Here is an 18072-nt window from a genome sequence, read left to right as displayed (position 1 = left end):
GAAATGTATATGTTCCAGTAGAGCGTATTGTTGTTGTAAAAGACTGCGTTAATTTCTAAGATCGTTCGTACTTGCTTTTCAATTTAACACTTTGTATGAAATAGAGAAATAGTTTTTTTTCCAATGTGCAATTCCTTCATTTAGAACACACCAAATGGTCTAAAGCTCAGGACAGGATAGGACAGCTCATTTTGTTGTTTAAGTATTGTAACTTTTTAAGGCATGGCACCCTAGGAATTGGTGATACTACATCAGGATTTCTAGTCTTGGCATTCTCAGCAAACAAGCTGTTTTCAGCATACAGGGTGTGTGTGCGTTATGTATTTATGTACCTCACGTGTGTATATATAAGCTATAAAATTTTAGCTAATTCTTAAAAGCTGATTTTGAGCCTTTGAAGCCTGGTTTATTTTCTGGTGTAAATCAGACTGCTGGATAAGATAAGGAGTGAATCTGCTTTGAATAGGCGTGTGGTTATCTGTTGATTTGGATTGTTAAGAATTGATTTCTTTCTTTCTGGATTGAGGTTATTTAGAGTATTGGGGCCTTTGAAGCTTGCCTATGGTTTTTTTTTTTTTTTTTTTTTTTATTTTTTATTTTTTTTATTTTATTTATCTCGCCAGGGGAGTTTTAGGTTAGATGTTAGGAAGAACTTCTTTACCGAAAGGGTTGTTAGACATTGGAACAGGCTGCCCAGGGAAGCGGTGGAGTCACCATCCCTGGAAGTCTTTAAAAGATGTTTAGATGTAGAGCTTAGGGATATGGTTTAGTGGGGACTTGTTAGCGTTAGGTCAGAGGTTGGACTCGATGATCTTGAGGTCTCTTCCAACCTAGAAATTCTGTGATTCTGTGATTTTTTCTTTGCTGGTAGAACTTGGATAATGTTTACACTAGTTAGATTCTGGCTTAGATTTTCATCTTGTTCTAAGTTGTGGTCAATAGCCAGTACAAGTAACAGAGTAAAAGAAAAAAACCTGTATTTATCAGTGGACGTTTCAGTTAAATACCTGAAATTCTTACGTATGTCCCCATAGTGGCGTAATTGCAAAGTAGGCGTGTTTCACATGGTGCAAGACTTTAAGATCAGTTGCATGGAGTGGTGTGCATTGCTTCTGGTCTAAGTGACCCTGTAATGTTACGCTGAAAAATCATTCCTAACCAGCCTCCTGTGGCTTTCTTAGATATATTTGTATTGCTGCTTCTCTGCTAAAAGTGTTTTTTTTGTTTTGTTTTGTGTGTGTGTTGGAAAAAGGGGGGGGTGGATAGCAATGACTTGAGTTTCCTACAATAATTTATAGAATGTGTATATATTGTTATACTCACTGAGGTAAGAAAACATCGTTTTGCTGTGCCTAGGAGAGGAAAATATTTTACCTCTTGTGATCTGAATCCTTCTCTTCTTGGCATTGTTCTTTCTACTCCATGTGTTCTCTTCTTGAAAACCCTTCTCAGCAACAGAACACAAGATGCAATCTAAGTGATAATTTGCTAAAGCTCGTTTCAAAACATCTATACATTTGTAGATCCTTGTTTTTCTCTCAACATCTTCTATGACTATGAAAGTAAGACTTTTATGAGTTGCTGAATGCTTTGGCTCTTCTGCTAACTACATAGTAATTTGTGTGTATAAGCTGCATAAATTGTTGCTGAATGAAAACTCCTAATTTTTATCTCTTAAAAAATAAGATGTTTCAAGTTGGAAATGCTTTTTCCTCTGATTAGATTGTGAGTAGGTAACAGTGTGAACTATATAAAACTTGGAATTTAAGAATATGAAAAAATGATTTGAACACTGTCTAAAATTAATTTAAAATTGGTGTCAATTGTGCATGATTATTCGAAGAAAGACTTAGCCTTTAAATGGTATAAATTTGGAGTATTCAGAATGAGGACTTCAGTTCCAATCAAGATTAAAATGGTGAGAATTTTCAGACTGATGGTCACATGCAGCATAAAAGCTCCGAGTCATCCATATCTATGCATATGTTGAGATGCCAGCTGTTCTCTAGTTCATTTAGATAGACATGTCAGTTTGCTGTGCATTCTGTTTTGAGTCCCATTTTATCAGTAGTATGCTAAACAGGTAATATCCAAGTTATTGATCTACATTTTGGTCACAGGTGTACATTGCATACACAGTCTTATACTTTTCGGGAGATTTGTGTCATTTTTTTGGAGACATGGGTCCTAGTAATACTCATTTATCGAGTGAGATAGGTGTTGGTTTCCCGTAACTGGGGAATCAATTTTTTAAAAGTAGCAGAAGCTCTTAAGACTCCACAGTTCCTAGTCTGTGGTTTGGTGATCATTGTAAACTGCTCGTAAGGGATCAAAACTTGGCTCAAAGTAGTTGTGTGATTGGAAATCTTCAAAACAGTTCTCCATTTTAGTCAGTTCAGGAAAAACATTTTTTTTTTTATTTAAGGTACCTTTCTCATTCACTGCTCTATCTGCACTTTTTTTTTCTCTTTCTTACTCTTTATGATGCACATGAGAAAGGCTGCTATTGTGTTCCACTCAAAAATTTACTGCTTTTCTTCATTTTTTCACCTTGTTTTCAGTTTAAGCTCAAACTGTCATTGAAGCAACAGCATATGCTAAAATGAAATCATTTTTTTGTTCTCATAAACTTAACATTTCCTAATATTCTCTCCTGTTGTTTTGTTCTTGTTTAGATAGTGACTCACGTCTGTGTTTCAAATTTCTGAGACCAACATTTTTCATGAAGTTGAGTGAGAGACAATTGGTTTGTCTGCATGGAATTAATCAATGTCATTGTCATATTCAGAATGATGATGAGTATTTACTAATAGCAGAATTTCCAAGTCTGTCCTCCCTGCATGTATTTTTTTTCTTCAAGTTGTATTTTAATGACCAATGCACAGCAAGTTCCATTGACTTGGTGGGAACTGACAGCAATATGTTCTGAAAGTTCTAACTCTTCACTAATCATATTGTAATGCAACTACATTACAATAGGAAATGTATATGGCATGTTACTGTAGCCATCAGGTTGCTTTTTCCACTTCTGTGGTTTGTCCTGGTTATCAGGCACTAATTTCTTCGTTTCTTTTGTAATTTCTTTCTGTAATTCTTGTTGTTGTACCTCCTGTCCCAAGTGTTCTTTATTAAAAAGAGATTTGTATCTCAGGCTGTCATACTCATCTGGTGAAAACATAAAGAAATAGCAGGCAAAAATAAGAGAACAAGAACCATAGGGGTTTCCACTGGTTTAAAAATAGGGGTTGTGCCAAAACAAGGCCTATATAAAAAATAAAGGCCTACAGATAAAAATAGTTGCTGTTGACTTTGATTCATTTGGTAGTTTTAAGTATCAGTGTTTTCATCAGGTTTTTGAGATCTGTTAAAGATTTGACTAAAACATAACTAAATTACAGATTACTTTAAGAAAAGGTCTTAAAAGATGATTACCTAGACAGTGCAAACAAGATGTCTAATTTTTTTTCCCCATATGTGTATGTAAAATATATATGTTGAATAATCTGGCGTTTTCATCTAGGTTCTGTAATCAGGCAATATCTAAATCTTCTAATAACATCCGACATTAAAGCTTTGGTGTGACATGTTTCAAACAACTTTAATTGTTGAAGTGGTTATCATCATCTTGTGGCTTTATAAGGGAACTTCTCTGTTCCAAATGCTGATTGTTATCATGATCTTGTGTTAATTATGTTCCCAAATACTTTTCATTCCTCCATTGGGTCTTACTCAAACATGGCACAGTTTTTGTCTTTAATTTTCAAGGCCCATTAGACCCTCTCTCTACTTACTTGCTTTGAAATCTCTGCTTCAGGACTCAGATGTTGACATTTCACATAGACTGTTCATTTTCATCAGCTCCTTACTGAATTGTCTGCGACAGTCGTATCTGAGTGTCTCACAAATCTGCCATTTATTTCCCAGTTTTCTGTTTATTCTCCTCTTCTTTGTTCCACAGTTAAAAGACAAACAAACAAAAGCCACCACCAACAGACAAATAACCTCCTAAAAACAGGGGGAAAAATCTTTTGTTCACTCCACTGGGACTGCTACCTACCACGATGTATGTTTTTATAATCCTCATTAGTGTCTCTGTTTATTTGCTGTTTCAGCTGTAGGTGGTTAGCATTTTGGTTTTGGGACTATGGGGCTTTCTGCCGGAACAGTTGAAAACATTTTGTAAAAACCACTTTTCCTAAAACTGTGTTTTGGAGTTTATTTGTGGGAAGTATTTGCGTTGTTCTTTGATGGCTTCGTTCAAATAACAGAAGCAGGGTGAAAGCATGAAGAAGTAGGCCATAACATGTCCCTCAGCTGATGTGCCAAAGTGGTCAGGAATTCACAGCATATTGGTGGAGTTGGCTGAAATACACAGTAGAAAATTTACAACCTGGCAAGAATTTGTAACACATGGCAATGAAGGAAGGGCTAACGTGTGAAAACAGCTTTCACGTGGTTAATGGTTAAAAGAAAGAAAAAAGTTAAAAGTTGTATCTCTGGTTCTTAGACCAGGGGATGTGGTTGAATCCTGAGTGGTTTGTATGATAGGGGCTGGTAATACCGTGAGCATTACACATAGGTAAGCTTTCTTCTCTCCTTTTACTGCAAGACCTATAAATTACTTTTTATTTTTGACTGATTTAATACTGTGAGAAGTTTTGTTGGTATTGCCAGATAAATGGAAGAACTTTTTATCTGTGATCAGTTTAAATACGTTTAAGTACATCCAAGAGCAGAAAGCATTCTGAAGGGACAATTTCATCTTGTCAGAATTAAATTGTAAGTGAAGACATAAAAGCTAATTTATTTTTTGTTTGCAGGTATTTGTACATTGAGGTATCCGAAAGCTCCCCTCAATATTCCTACAAGATCAGCTCTGCCTAATTCTGTAGGAAATAAAAATAATTTCTCTGAGTAGTAGAGAAAAAGGTCAAAATCAGGAATGTAATCTCAACATCACTGATCTCTTCTGATGCTATTTACTAGTAATTTTCCCTGTTAGCAGTTAATTCAGGGGTTCTGCTTGGTAGAGGAAATATAGCTAAAATCAGACTCACAGTTGGAGAAGCAGGTTTCATATCTGAATAAATATTAGACAACGCAATTTTATTTATTTTTCTTACTGTTTCACTGAAGCTGGGTAATACTTTGTAATTTTGACCTTAATTATTTCTTGTGACAGGCTTCAGGAAGGAGTTTTCAACAATAAAGCAATGTAACTGTTACATTATACTTTGCTAGTCTAAATAGTACTTGAAAACTTCAGAAATCCTACAGTCCTTGCAAATAGAATATTGCTTTGGTGTGTAACTGATCTTACAATCTAGTAAATGCAGTATATATCTCTGTGATTAGCCAGGTCCACCTCCCACCCTTTTTTTTTCCTCTTTCTAGGTTAGTATAGTTGATTTTATCTTGTCATACTGATGCTTTATTTGCTATAACTCTACCTATTACAGTTACCTGAAATTGTCCCTAAAACATTAATAAATGCAGTTACAGAATGCTGTGAGGAGGAGAATATTATTCATATTCAGAGAAGCTTATAAAACTTTTTAAATACATGCAGTAGGTGAAAAAATCCGTATCTTTTCACTCAGTCTTGTTGTGATGTGGTTTAAACCCTACTAACTTCCTCATGTGGCATTTTGATTACTAGTATTGGAAGAAAGGATGAGGAGTACAGTGGTGGTTGGAGAACACTTAGGGACACATCACTGTCAATCTGTATTGAGGTCTTTCTGCAGTATACATGGTTGAGAGATTTCAGAGACAAGATCCAGAGCTAGATGCTTTGGTTCAACCCACTAGGCCATTTCCAGTAGGCTTAGAGGATTTTCTGGGTGGGGATATGTAAATGGTAGGGGTTCTATGCCTTTGGTTAATATTCTAAATAACCTGTAATAAGTGTTTCATGCTTGTCAATCACAGAAACTGGTAACCATAATACGGATCTTTAAAAATTATTTTTACTCCATTTTTACATTGTATTTAATTATTATTATTTTTCTTTTTTTTTTTTTTTTCATTTTAGCATTGGATTACCACTGTAGGTCTAGCTTTGTGTGTTTTTTTTTTTTTTTTGACACTATAATCCATTCATTTGAAATGCATATACATTTAAAAAAAAATGCTATTTGTATGCATGACTCCAGCCATTAGATGCTTAAAATGCTTTGCAAATAAATGTAACATCAAACAGAAACTTACTCACTTAGAAGATGTGCTGTGGAAATTAATCTTTTGTCTTAATGAAGCTTTGTAAATTTCCAACAGTAAGATATAAGGTCAGTCACTGCCCTTTCAGCCACGATGACAGGTGAAGGAAAGCCTCAGCAATAATTGCACTTAAATAAGGGTAGGCTGTACTGGAGAGGGAGCATACTAGAGCTGTACAGAACTGAAGCAAACTGGAAAGTAAACTCGTATTTAGCCTTTAATACTTAAAAAAATAAATAAATAAAAAAAATAGTTAAAATAGATTAACTTACTTCATCATATAGCATATAATTAATCTTTAGACATAAATGTTCTGGAATTATCAAGGTCAAAAGCTTCAAAAAACATCCAAAGACATGATTGATTATAGAGGCGTTTTCCTAGCTCTCTGCTGCAGGAATCTTCTCATCTGCTGTTGTGTGCTGTGCTCGGATTTATTTATTTATTTGTTTGTTTGTTTATTTATTTATTTATTTATTCCCACCATTTCCATGTAAGGTTGTGATTCTCCTGACAAATAATAAGATTGAAAGAAATTCAGGAGGTGATACACTACAGACTTAATGAATTTTTTAACCTAATTTCCCGTGCTGTCCAGCAGTACCAAGTAAGATGTTAGCTTGGTATTTTTGCTTAATGAGCAGCAGTTAGTAGTTGGCACGTGATATTTTACAGTTGAGCTTAACAGTCAACATTTTCTGAAATGAACGAGGGCTTTTCACAATAACTTCTCTGGGTGTTACCCTCTTAAATCAAAGAGGTCCCTGATGTAACTTATATCTTCTCTAATGTTTATTTGTGTGCTGGTTTGTTACAAATAGGAGAAGGGAGTTGTGGGGTAGGTTCTGTCTATATGTGTAAGGCTACTAGGACCACATGGTGAATAGCAACTAAACTGATGGAAGTTGAATAAGACTTTGGTGCATGAAATGCAAGGTGATGTATTTAAGGAGAAATATGTTGTTATAAAGTTATTATATACTCAGCTGAAAGTGATAGCATAAAAAATGTAAGTTGTAAGCAAGATGATTCAGCACCCTTAACATTTTTCATCCTTATCTATGTGTGTTTTTTTAAAATGCCATTAGATAAAAATAAATAGATCATTTGCAGCGAAGTCAGAGGCAGAGGAATTTGAGGCTGAAGGGTTGGCAGGAGAAAGGGATGAGAAAGGTAGGGTCAAATTCTTGTTGCATTATCTATCTGGGCAGATATATGGCAGATCTGTGGCAGAGCTGAATAGCAGGAAGCTTTCCACTGGTAGCTTACACAACAATGTGGTAGTTAGTATTTTAATGTGGCCATGGAAGAAATTAATAGGATCTTATGGTTAATCATTAGAAATATTACCGTTAAAAAGGCAAAGTACTTTGAGTTCATTGGGCATTGTTAAAACCTCGTATTGTTTCTAGTTTGGGTCCCTTATCTTGAAGCTAGGAATTACTGAAAAAAAAATCTGTGTGTATGATGTTCCAAGGAATAAGGAGCCTCTTCTTTGAGACAGTGACTTGAAAGCTAGGCTCATTTAACCTAGCAGTATAAAGATTAAAATATGATTTTGGTTTGGAAGCGGGCTTAAAGAGTGAGTAGGCATAAGAGGAAGAAGAGCAGGAGGAGAGTGCTGACGTGAAAGTGAAATAATATAAACTGGTCTTGAATAAAATAAAACTGATAGTTAGAAATTTCTAACTTCAGGAGAATGAGGTTCTGAAACAGCCTCCCAGCACTGGTAGTGGGGATAAATAACCCACTCAGGAATAGCACGAGGGACTAAGTGGGTTCAGTAACACAGGGAAGCACCTTGTAGGCCAGCACCCCTATAATGTTCTTTTCAACTATATGTTGACAAAAAATCAATATTAAAAACTTAAATCTCATCCAGAACAGTGTCATACCTTTACTTAGTTGCACTGTCTTTCAGGTTTGGTTTGCTCTCTTTTACATGCTTATTTGTTTTTCATGAATTATTCCCAATAGCTGTTTCCCTTGCAAGTGTATTTGCCGCTTGGAATGTCTGAGTTAAATAAGCAGTACAGTCACTGAGGTATCTCCATTTAACTTTTTTTTAGATGTTCTTGGATTAAAAATGAATGAAGGCATACCATTACGTGGACTTAAACTTCTTTTCTCATATTAGTGCTAGCAGTAGATGCTGTTTGTTTAACAGGAACAAGGATTTGGTGTCCCTTTAAGTCATACGTGACTAAATGTTAGTACATCATTAAAATTACAGCGCCATGTTGAAGAGGCTTGTTAAGTTTTCTTATGAATTGCTTTAATTTCCTTTCACAGTCATTCAGCCAGACTGGTTAGTAAGGCTTCTATCTGACTTACGGGAACTGATTTAATGTGCTGTATGCTAACCTTTTCATTACTAAAGCAGTGGTGATGGTGTTAGAGCACACATCTAAGAAATTTAATGACTGAGAAAAGCCAGCGCTGAAATTTAGTACTGTTTTTGCTCTGTATTGGTTACATGTGGCAGGTTAGGTTTTTCCTCACAATTTGTGGAAAGTTGAGATACAACAGCAGAAGTTTTTATGAAGGGCTTACAATCACTGGATATTAGAGTTCACATTCAATTCTAAACTTCTGGGTGCTTTCTTGAACCATATCTCTAGATTTCCTAAGATTTAGTCCAGTTTCAAAACAAACAAAAAGAACCACAGAAATTTTGAGAAAGAAGGGGTGGGTATAAGGAATGAGATGGACAGTTAGGTTTTCTACTGGGACAGTGGTGAGGATGCATGAAGTTGCACAGTACCTGCTTTGAGGGAAGTATGGGTTTGTGCTGCCGTAAGAGAAGCCATTTTGAATGTCCTCTTACTTATTTGAACTTAAACTAGGAGTTTTCTGCTCTAATACTCCTCCTGGTTCCAGAGCCCCTACAACAGGGACATTTTCCTTTTAAATCTGAGGCTTTCTTTGGAACCTCAAGGATTTATTTTGGGGTTCTTTTTGTTGGTACTAGTTTTTTGAAACCAGCTACTAAATAAAATAAACCTAAACAAACAAACAAAAACCACATTTAAGACCATGCTTTAATAAAAAGTGGAAAACTGTAAAGAACTGGGAAAACGACAGTAGTTTCCTGCTAGAGATTCTGTTTTTAGCAGGTGAACAGGCTTTAGGCTTGCCTTTGTCTTTTAGTCTAGGAGGTGATGTTTCATTCAGCCAGGGCTTTTTATTAATGGTATGTGTACTTACCGTTAGCTACAGTACCTCTTGTTCCTTTGTTGCTTCTCTATTTCTGAAACTGTTTCCCAATTCTGTAGAATTCTTAAATAATTGAGTGTTTGAGATTGTACGCAGTTCATTATGTTGCTTTGATGTTAATTTTAAGATAGTAAAGTATGGCAAAGTGCATTTTACTGCATTTTCAATGTTAAAGCTTAAAATATATCTAGTTTATTGTCTTGCAGGTTTTTGACTTGACAAAAATTTCAGCTTTACAAAAGTAACAGTTCTTCCTTGTGTTTATGTAGGGGAAAATGCAGTGTTGCACTTCTGAATGAGACGGAATCTGTGTTGTCATATCTGGAGAAAGAGGTAATATCTGTGGCTTCTGTTTGTGTAAATGTTGCAATGATTTTAAGTTTTTTTCTGTTATTTAATTTTTTATTTGTTTTTACAGCTTTAATGTCAGTAAATGGGCAAACACTTCAAAACTGTTTTCTTGAAGGTAGAAAAATGTTACATTAAAGCCACTAATTTTGAAAGTGTTAAGCAACAAAAACTGAAATGACACATACAGTTCTGTTATGCATTTTATTGTACTTAGAAAATAATTATCTTAAACTTACTCGTGTTATCTTATAAAGGAAAAATAAACAGACTTTTTCATGTAGTGGATATTTACAATGTGTTTTTTGTTGTTTTTTTTTTCCTCCTGCCTTGAGTGTTCGAGGAATACCAGTCTTCCATACTCAAAATATCATACTCTGTAGTCAGTAGACGCAGAGAGAGAGGGTCCTCTAGAGGGTAACTTAGTATAAGAGTTTAAGTGTTCTGAACTCAATGAAAAATATCTCCTCTGCTTTCATTTTCAGTGGAAGAAAGTTAAGGTGTTTAGCCTTACTAGAGGCAAAAAAAAAAAAAAATCCCCATGACTTTGAAAGATAAGCTTTTAAACTAGCTTTCTACTATAAAATACCTTTAAACATAATTGCATTTCCCCTTGGAATGTCTATATATTGTCAGGCAGACAGTGTTTTTTAGCTGGACTTAATGTGTCTTTACTTTTATATTTCTACACCAAAACCACTGATAATCTGAAAAATGTTTCTGAGAACAACATTTATCCTATGCTGCAAATGACTGTATCAGATATGTCAATACTATTTTTGTGTAAGCCCTTCTCAGACGCTGACAGTTTTATATGCTGTTTGGCAGAGGTATTTAGGAAAGGAAATCGGAAATCCAGAAAATGGTTAACATCTTTCAATAGATTCGGGAAAAAAAAAAAAAAGAATTTTTGAGTATGAATCTTTTCACCATTGCTCTGTTCTGAAATAACTTAGAGCAGTGAGAAAAGCTTTGATTAGCCATGTAAAAGTATGCATGAAACATCTGCATTATTTAAAGTCAAGATGAATATTTCAAAATGTTTCTTCTTGTACCAAACCTGTAGTCTGTAAAAGTGTATTATAAGGGTTACTGGAATAATTTTCACATGGAAAGTGAGGTAGATCTACAAAGCTAATTTTAAAATTCATTATGCTGTTGCAAATGTGTCTTCTTTTTTAGGATACTTTTTTTTATTCATTGGTGTATGATCCATCACTGAAAACGCTTTTAGCAGACAAGGGAGAAATCAGAGTGGGGCCTAGATACCAAGCAGATGTGCCTGACATGCTCGCAGAAGGTAAATATTTGCTCTTTGGATGGTTAAATAAATAAATAGTTACCTTGCATTATTATTTATGTTAGCATTCTGAACTTAACTAGTCACTATTGAGGCAGAGAGATGCTATGAGGAGATGCTGCTTGAATAGCTGTGGGAAAGGCACTGTCCTTTAGAGTCTGTGCATAACAATTTACATGTTTGTTTATTTATCTAACTGTATAGTCCAGTTTCATGAATGCCTCATGGAAAGAAGGCACTGAAGGCCAGCTTGTTCTGTAGAATTAACAACACAGTTAACAGGATAAGTGAAAAGCGTTCTAATAGGGAGAGAAAGAATATAGACTGAATACGGAATGTATGCCTATATGATTTCATATTTTAAGGTATTGTCTTGCATTAAATCGTATTGGCTGTTTTTTACCACGACTGAAACAAACGTTTTGAGCCTTGGCACATCTTCAAAAATGATTGGATCTTTTTCAGTCCAGAACAAATACTTGTGCCTTAGTCTTCTGCTACATAGCAACTTTTTTTTTTTTTTTTTTTAAACAAAATTTGAAGTAAATTATCTATTAAGAATTTTGATGTTTGCATGAGCAGATGCCTGTGTTTGCAATTATATTTGCCTAGTAAATCTTAAAATGAGCCTTTTTTTTGTCAGTGAAATGTGTACTAACAAAATAAAAAGTTTTCTTAGAAATACCTAGACAAATACTATTTTTAAGAATGTTGATGTTTATTCCTTAATTGGAAAAGATTATGCAACAGGAATGTAACTTAAGACAAAAGAATTCTGAATATCCAAAATACATACATTTGTAATTTTAAATGGTGTGTTCTCCATGTGAGATGGGCTTTTTGCCTGCTGTACTTGTTGTCTCTTGTTAAAAAAACAAGTACGATTTCTGCAAAACTTACTTAATTAACTTTATCTAAAAAAAAAAAAAAGATTTGATTTCTGGCAAGTGGGAGATTATTTTACTGTAGATACATTTTATTAGTTCATGTGCGTTGTTATTATTAGGTTATTTTATTTATATTTATATTTGGCTATTATTTTAATAGCCAAAAATAACTTATAGGAGGACTTTTCCAGGTTTGTTCATGAAGAGTAAAGACCTTGTTAAGAACAAGATTTTGTCTAGAATATGATGCACTGCTATTCTTGCCGTAAAATGTGCCTGTTGTAGAAAACGAAATAATTATGTAGACAGTTATATGCTCAAGAGGAAAGCTTCTTAGAGGACTAAGAAAATGTCTCAATATCAATATCATATCAAGTAACCAGGAAGCATTGATGTGGTTCTGAAGTAGCTGGCTGAGTTGTTGGGGTTTAGAGGATGAACTGTCTGCCAGGGAGGAAGGTTTGTTTTTGTTTTTTTTTTTTTTTTTTTCCCCAGCTGAATTCTGCTACTTTAATTGCTAACAATAGAGCTTAGCTTATGGAATAATAAATAATACATCTAAAGTAAATGTTTTTCCCATGAAAATTTTACTTAGCTTGGAATTAGACTTCAGAAAAAAAAATATTAGAAGATGTTAAGTTTTACTTCGTGAAGACTGGACTTCATGCAACTGCATGTTACTCTTTTTTTTTTTTTTTTTTCCACACCATGTTAATTCCCAAAGTGCAGTAAGTGATAAATTCTCATTGCTGTCTTCAGTAGGCAGTAAGAATCCATCAATTATTAAAATTCAGAAACACTAAGTTGTTCACAAACCAAAAATCTGGAGGTATTATAGATCTTCTGTGCTAGTTAAGTTTGATTAATTTATGCTTACTTTCGGTGGCTGTGGGAGGATAAAAATATCTAGATTGTTGTATATTTGGCTGATCGTTACCTACTGTGTTTCTATAGCCTTCTGACCTTCAAGGAAAAGGAAATGATTCAGCTGATGCTGTGTCTCTATGTAAGCTGACAGTGTGGAAGTTAATCCATTCACTGTCAAACATTTTCATTCACAAAATATATATATATATATTAACCTATGTTTAAAATTAATGGAATAAAATAGATGCATTTTGCAGACATGAGATTCTGTGAAGATTTCTGAATCTTTAAATGATTTTTTTCAACCTATACTTTAAAAAGTGGCTAATAATTTATGTCCAAGGTTTTATGCAACAATATACAATTCTTTGGGTGTAAAATGTCATGTCTTTTTTTCTTAAAAAAAAAAAAAAAAAAAAAAAAAGCCTAAAACAATCACCTGTGTAGAAACAGAATTTAGACAACTTCAGGTGAGGGATCTCCTAAGAAAAATCAGGTCTTTTATTATTGGTATAATGGTGTTATACAATACAAAACATTTGCTAAATTAAATCACATACCTTAAAATTTCCATGACAGAAAGTATATCTTTTTGGAGGTTGTTGTAGGCATATTTTGTTTACAGAAATTCCCCAGAGCTATAAAAGGAGGAAAAAAAAAAAAAAAAAGGTGCACATGCCATCAGTTTTTTATTTTTCTATTTGTCTTACTAGCATATAAACACAATCCAAATGAGTGAAAGCATGCCAGTTCTGATTAGCTTTCAGAAGACCAGCCACAAAGTGGCTGATAAATGAAAATGTTCTTTGAACCGTGAAAGCCCTTCCATGTCCTCTATAAATATCCAAATATTTTGACGTAAACACACGATGGATTCTAGTAGTCTAAAAACTTGCATTCATTTTTGCATTGATTTTCCTATCATTTATTTTCCTGTCTGAATGGGCTACTGTGGCTTTTTTGTGCTTATTGAAGAATGATATGCTGCCTATTCTAGGGGAGGTTGTGGGAAGTTCAAATTTTCAGGACCTCTTTACTTACTAGAGAATATGTATTGCAGAACAGACTTGCATGGAGGGTGTAGCTTTGACTGTTGGGTTCCCACTACAGGCTGGAGTCATAATTCTGGATACTAGATTAAAACAGAGGATCAGATTTGCAGAAATGCAGGGCTGTGACAGCTCGGTTCATGTCACTGTGAACAGTATTTAGCCAAAAGAAACCATGAAATTATTTGTATATATTTATCTTCTGAGCTGTAACTATAATAAAATTAAGAAATATTCTTTTCAACAGTAGCGTAGGGTATGTTTCAACAGATGTATGGATAAGTTGAGTTTAATTTTAGAATCCTATGTTTTCCTGTAATCTTCCCCCCCTCGCTTCTCTAAGACTTGGTTTTCTCACCAATCTCTCTTCCATCTCTGATCTCCGTCTGCCTGTTGCTGATGTTGTGTGGGTTATTTCAGAATGTCATCCAGCAGAATTAACTATTTAGAGGAAATATATATGTTCTTTTAAGGGAAAGAAAATACAGATGGTATGGCCTAATACCTTGAGAATACAGCTGCTAAATGATGATTAATTAAGTTGTGGATATCTCCAACTGGATGACTGGAAGTCACATGTGGCTCTGACAGTCTTTCAGAGACTGAGTTGCTTGTATGTGAGAAGAAAAATAAGTAGAGGGAGTGTTTAAAAGCAGTGTTTATGAAGTGTGAATTTTGTAGTTATGAGTGCCATAGAAAGTCATATGAAGAGATAAATCCTTTGAGAATAGGTTCTAAATAGCAGAAATAAGAAAAATACAATAAGAAAATAATAAGAAATAAGAAAAATACCAAAAAAATTTAAAAAAAGGAAATAAGATACAGGGACATGCATGTAGAAGTACAAACAGTTGCTTGTTAAGCTAACACTCAGAATTGCGTCTGCAGTGGATCATATGATAGGCGAAGATGGCATTAAAAGCTGATAGTGCATGAAAGAAGCTAATAAGGAGAAGCTTATAAGCCTCTGAAGCCCTTTAGAAACTTGTTGAGTGCTTAAAAAGAATTTTAAGAGGAAGATTTATTTGTGGAAGAATAATCCTCTGCAACCTTACAGCAAACAAATATAAACTAAGTTTAAATCTGATAGAAAATGTCTAAGCATTGTTTATCTACACTGCTTGTGTTTGCGGTGGTTTAGCTAAATCGCTTGGAAAAACTACACTTAGTGAAGACTATAGCTTTGTAGAAAGACCAGACTGGATTTCAACAGTCTGTGATCTTTGCTATAAGCACATTTGAGAGTAAAACCATGGGTTGGTCGCACAGGGAACGATAAAACGGTTGGATGAAACTGTTTCTTCTCTCCCTATACCAATTGCTCCAGTCTTGCTAGACTTTCACTTTGAAGATTGTGAGTGTTGTTACTTGCTTTTTAGTGTGATGAAGAACAGGAGACTATTCCAGAGTACTAGCTTAATTTCTGGCTCGTATTATTGTAAATAATGTCCTTTCTCTTTTATCCACACATTCTCTGGTTGCTTGTTCCATCAATCTAATAGTTGTTTATTTTCAAATCTGTTCCCAATGTGGGATAACATTGTATTCTTCTGTACAAAGCAAGAATAAAAAGGTTTATCTCAGAGAACCAAAGCACTCATTTGGGTAGAGAGCATCTTATATCAAGCATCCCTTGTCTTGTTCCCTTAGTAGCAAGGTGCTTGGTTCTCTGCTGTAGTTGGGTTTTGGTGCATCTATGCGCTGTATCTGATCAGCAATGAGGTGACTAGTAAGTTTAGGTATTGTTACTCTAGAGAAAAGTGTTGGTTTTGTTTTGTTTTAAAGAAATTAAAAACAATCTATTCCCCTCTTTTCCCCTCCAACAAAATAAAGAAAAATAAATAAAGTAAACAATTTCCATCCAATTCTGGGCATATAATTTTTTTTGTTATTTGGTTAAAAGGCATACTTTCATAAACTGTTCTGAATATGAACAAATTGCTATCATCATTGACAGGTTTTATTTATCCCTGTTTTATATACTGAGAGCCATGTTCCTCCTCGGTGTGATGTTTGTTTGTTTGTTTTTTAATTATTTTTTTTTCAAGAGGAACCTCAAACGGCTACTCGGTATGATGCAGTTATGGTTCTGGGTAACTTCTTAGTATGTGTTCAGTCACTGTTGATTTTAGTTTACTCAGTATCATCTGATTTTTCTATTAAGCCTTGAGACAACACCGTGAGCTTTTAGTAAATCTCATCCTAAAAATACAAGGAACACCCAAAGATTAGCATGTTCAAACACTAATATTAAGCTAACAGCATTAATACATATCAACAATCTGCAGTATAATTTGTTTATCCATATTGTAATATATGAAAAAGCGTTATGTGTGTGTAGTGTGATGCAGGTAACAGAGCAACCACCAGTCTTTAAAAATTTTATTTCTCTCTTGTAAGAACATAAGGTAGTTCCTGAGATTTAACACAAAACCACAAGCCAGAAAGTAGACTGTAGAGGGAAGTAGCTTCTGACTTTTATCTGCCTGTCTTAAGTTGTTTGGGTGTTTGAAGTGTGTCTTTGGGAACACAAAGCTTGGCAACCTATGTTGCAATGGACAGCAGCATAGTGGCAGCTGGTCCTAACAGTCAGTGAGCAAACACTTATCTGAACAGTGGAAAGTGCCTGGTAAGAACACTTCACTGCTAATTAATTGCCTGTGTTGCAGCATCAGCTTCTCACAGCTCATCCTCATGTGTTCATAATGCCTGCTGTGAGGATGCAGAAAGCCAAGTTCTTCACTCCTGCGTAATACAGCAAAGGGAGAAGCAAGCTGTATGGAGCTAGAGGTCACTGGGCAAAACAGGCATGTCAGAGTGGGCAGGGTGATGGTTGATGGGTGGTCAGTGGGAAATGAGACTTCAGTCTTCATACAGAGGCATATGGCATATCCAGAGGGGTTGGCAGGTGTGGCAAGGAATAATCTGGTTTAAAGGTTTATCTAGAGAACTGGCTGCTGTGTTAAGTACTACTAGCAGTAATAGAATAATACTACCAGCAGTGGCATTGCAAATCCCTGTTCCAGTCAGCCTGGAGTGGTGATCTTAATCAGAATCACTGTAACCGAGCATCTGTGAGAGGCTACCTGGAGCTTCTGTGATGCTAATGGTCCCCTCCCAGCTGCAGTCCAGGTCCTAACCCAGTGCTGCTTATCTCTTGTGTCTGGGTTTAAAAGGAGACCACTCTTCTGGGGAATTGTTAGTGGTGTGGGAATCTGATGCAATTAGGTGCTCTTCAGCCATTTAAACCCGTAGAAGGAGTTTGGATTTGGCAGGGAGGAGGAAATGAGGAGATGAGGACCAACCTCTTACTAAGTTATACAAAGGAAGAGAAGTTAAAATCTCTGAGATAGCACAAGTAGCAGCCTGTACCAATGATGTTCTGTTTGAAGCTTTTTTTTTTTTTTTTTTTAATAACTGAAATAAACTACCTTCAAAGTATCTGTATAAAAACACAGAGTCCCTGTTGCACATCTGAAAATATCGAGAGAGCCTAGAAGTAGTGCTTGCTCTACACTCAATTCTATTTCTTGAAGGCAAGGCATTTTAGAATTAATGGAGTTCAAGTAGCTGAGGAAATAGGAAGAAGAAGAGCATTTGGGGAAATTTAAGCTGTAAATTTTGGATGATGTTCTGAGAATATATATCCAAGACTTCTAAAACTTCTGTTTTGAAAGAGAACAAAGTTATTCCTTTAGAGGCATTTTCTAATGTTTTATCTCTTTTTTTTTTTTTTTTTCTTCTTCTTATACCAACTCAGCTGCAAGAGCATGTTATTTTAAATAGATCAGATGGAAACTATTAAACTGAGAGTTCAAGTCTTTTAATGTTTGAGAATATTAAAATTCCAGGATTTTAAGTTTAAAAACTTCCAAGTGAAAAGACAGATAAGACATTCATTTATATACTGCTTAGATTTTAATATTATGGAAGTTCAGGATGCTTAGATGCAATGTATTTTTTTTTTCCTTGTTCTTTTAAATGCTTCCATATACACTAAAATTCTATTTTCGTTTAGTAAATGAAAAATTGGTTTTAGAATAATGGAACCTAGCTGTGATCTCATGAGGAGGGATCTGTTCAGTTATTTCATGGTGTATAATGCTTCCATTTATTGAAAGAACCACAGCTGGACTTGAAAATTTCTCATACTAGGCTGAGAACTGCAAGAGTTGTTTGAAGGGTG

The 18072-nt window shown here is 34.9% G+C and overlaps 1 protein-coding gene across 1 annotated transcript in view; it reads left to right on the top strand.

Annotated features, from left to right (window-relative positions):
- The window catches only part of MTA3 (metastasis associated 1 family member 3), a gene marked incomplete at its 3' end in the record, with an annotated part of 142239 nt that overhangs the window by 31303 nt on the left and 92864 nt on the right, over positions 1–18072 (top strand). The window contains exons 5-6 of the mRNA XM_084285052.1: positions 9705–9768; positions 10966–11083. Coding sequence (XP_084141178.1) covers positions 9705–9768; positions 10966–11083 — 182 coding nt within the window. The remainder of the gene's footprint in view (positions 1–9704; positions 9769–10965; positions 11084–18072) is intronic.

The sequence above is a fragment of the Netta rufina genome (assembly GCF_964035555.1).
Source record: "Netta rufina genome assembly, chromosome: 3".
Taxonomy (NCBI): Eukaryota; Metazoa; Chordata; class Aves; order Anseriformes; family Anatidae; genus Netta; species Netta rufina.
This window is presented reverse-complemented; position numbering and strand designations above follow the sequence as displayed.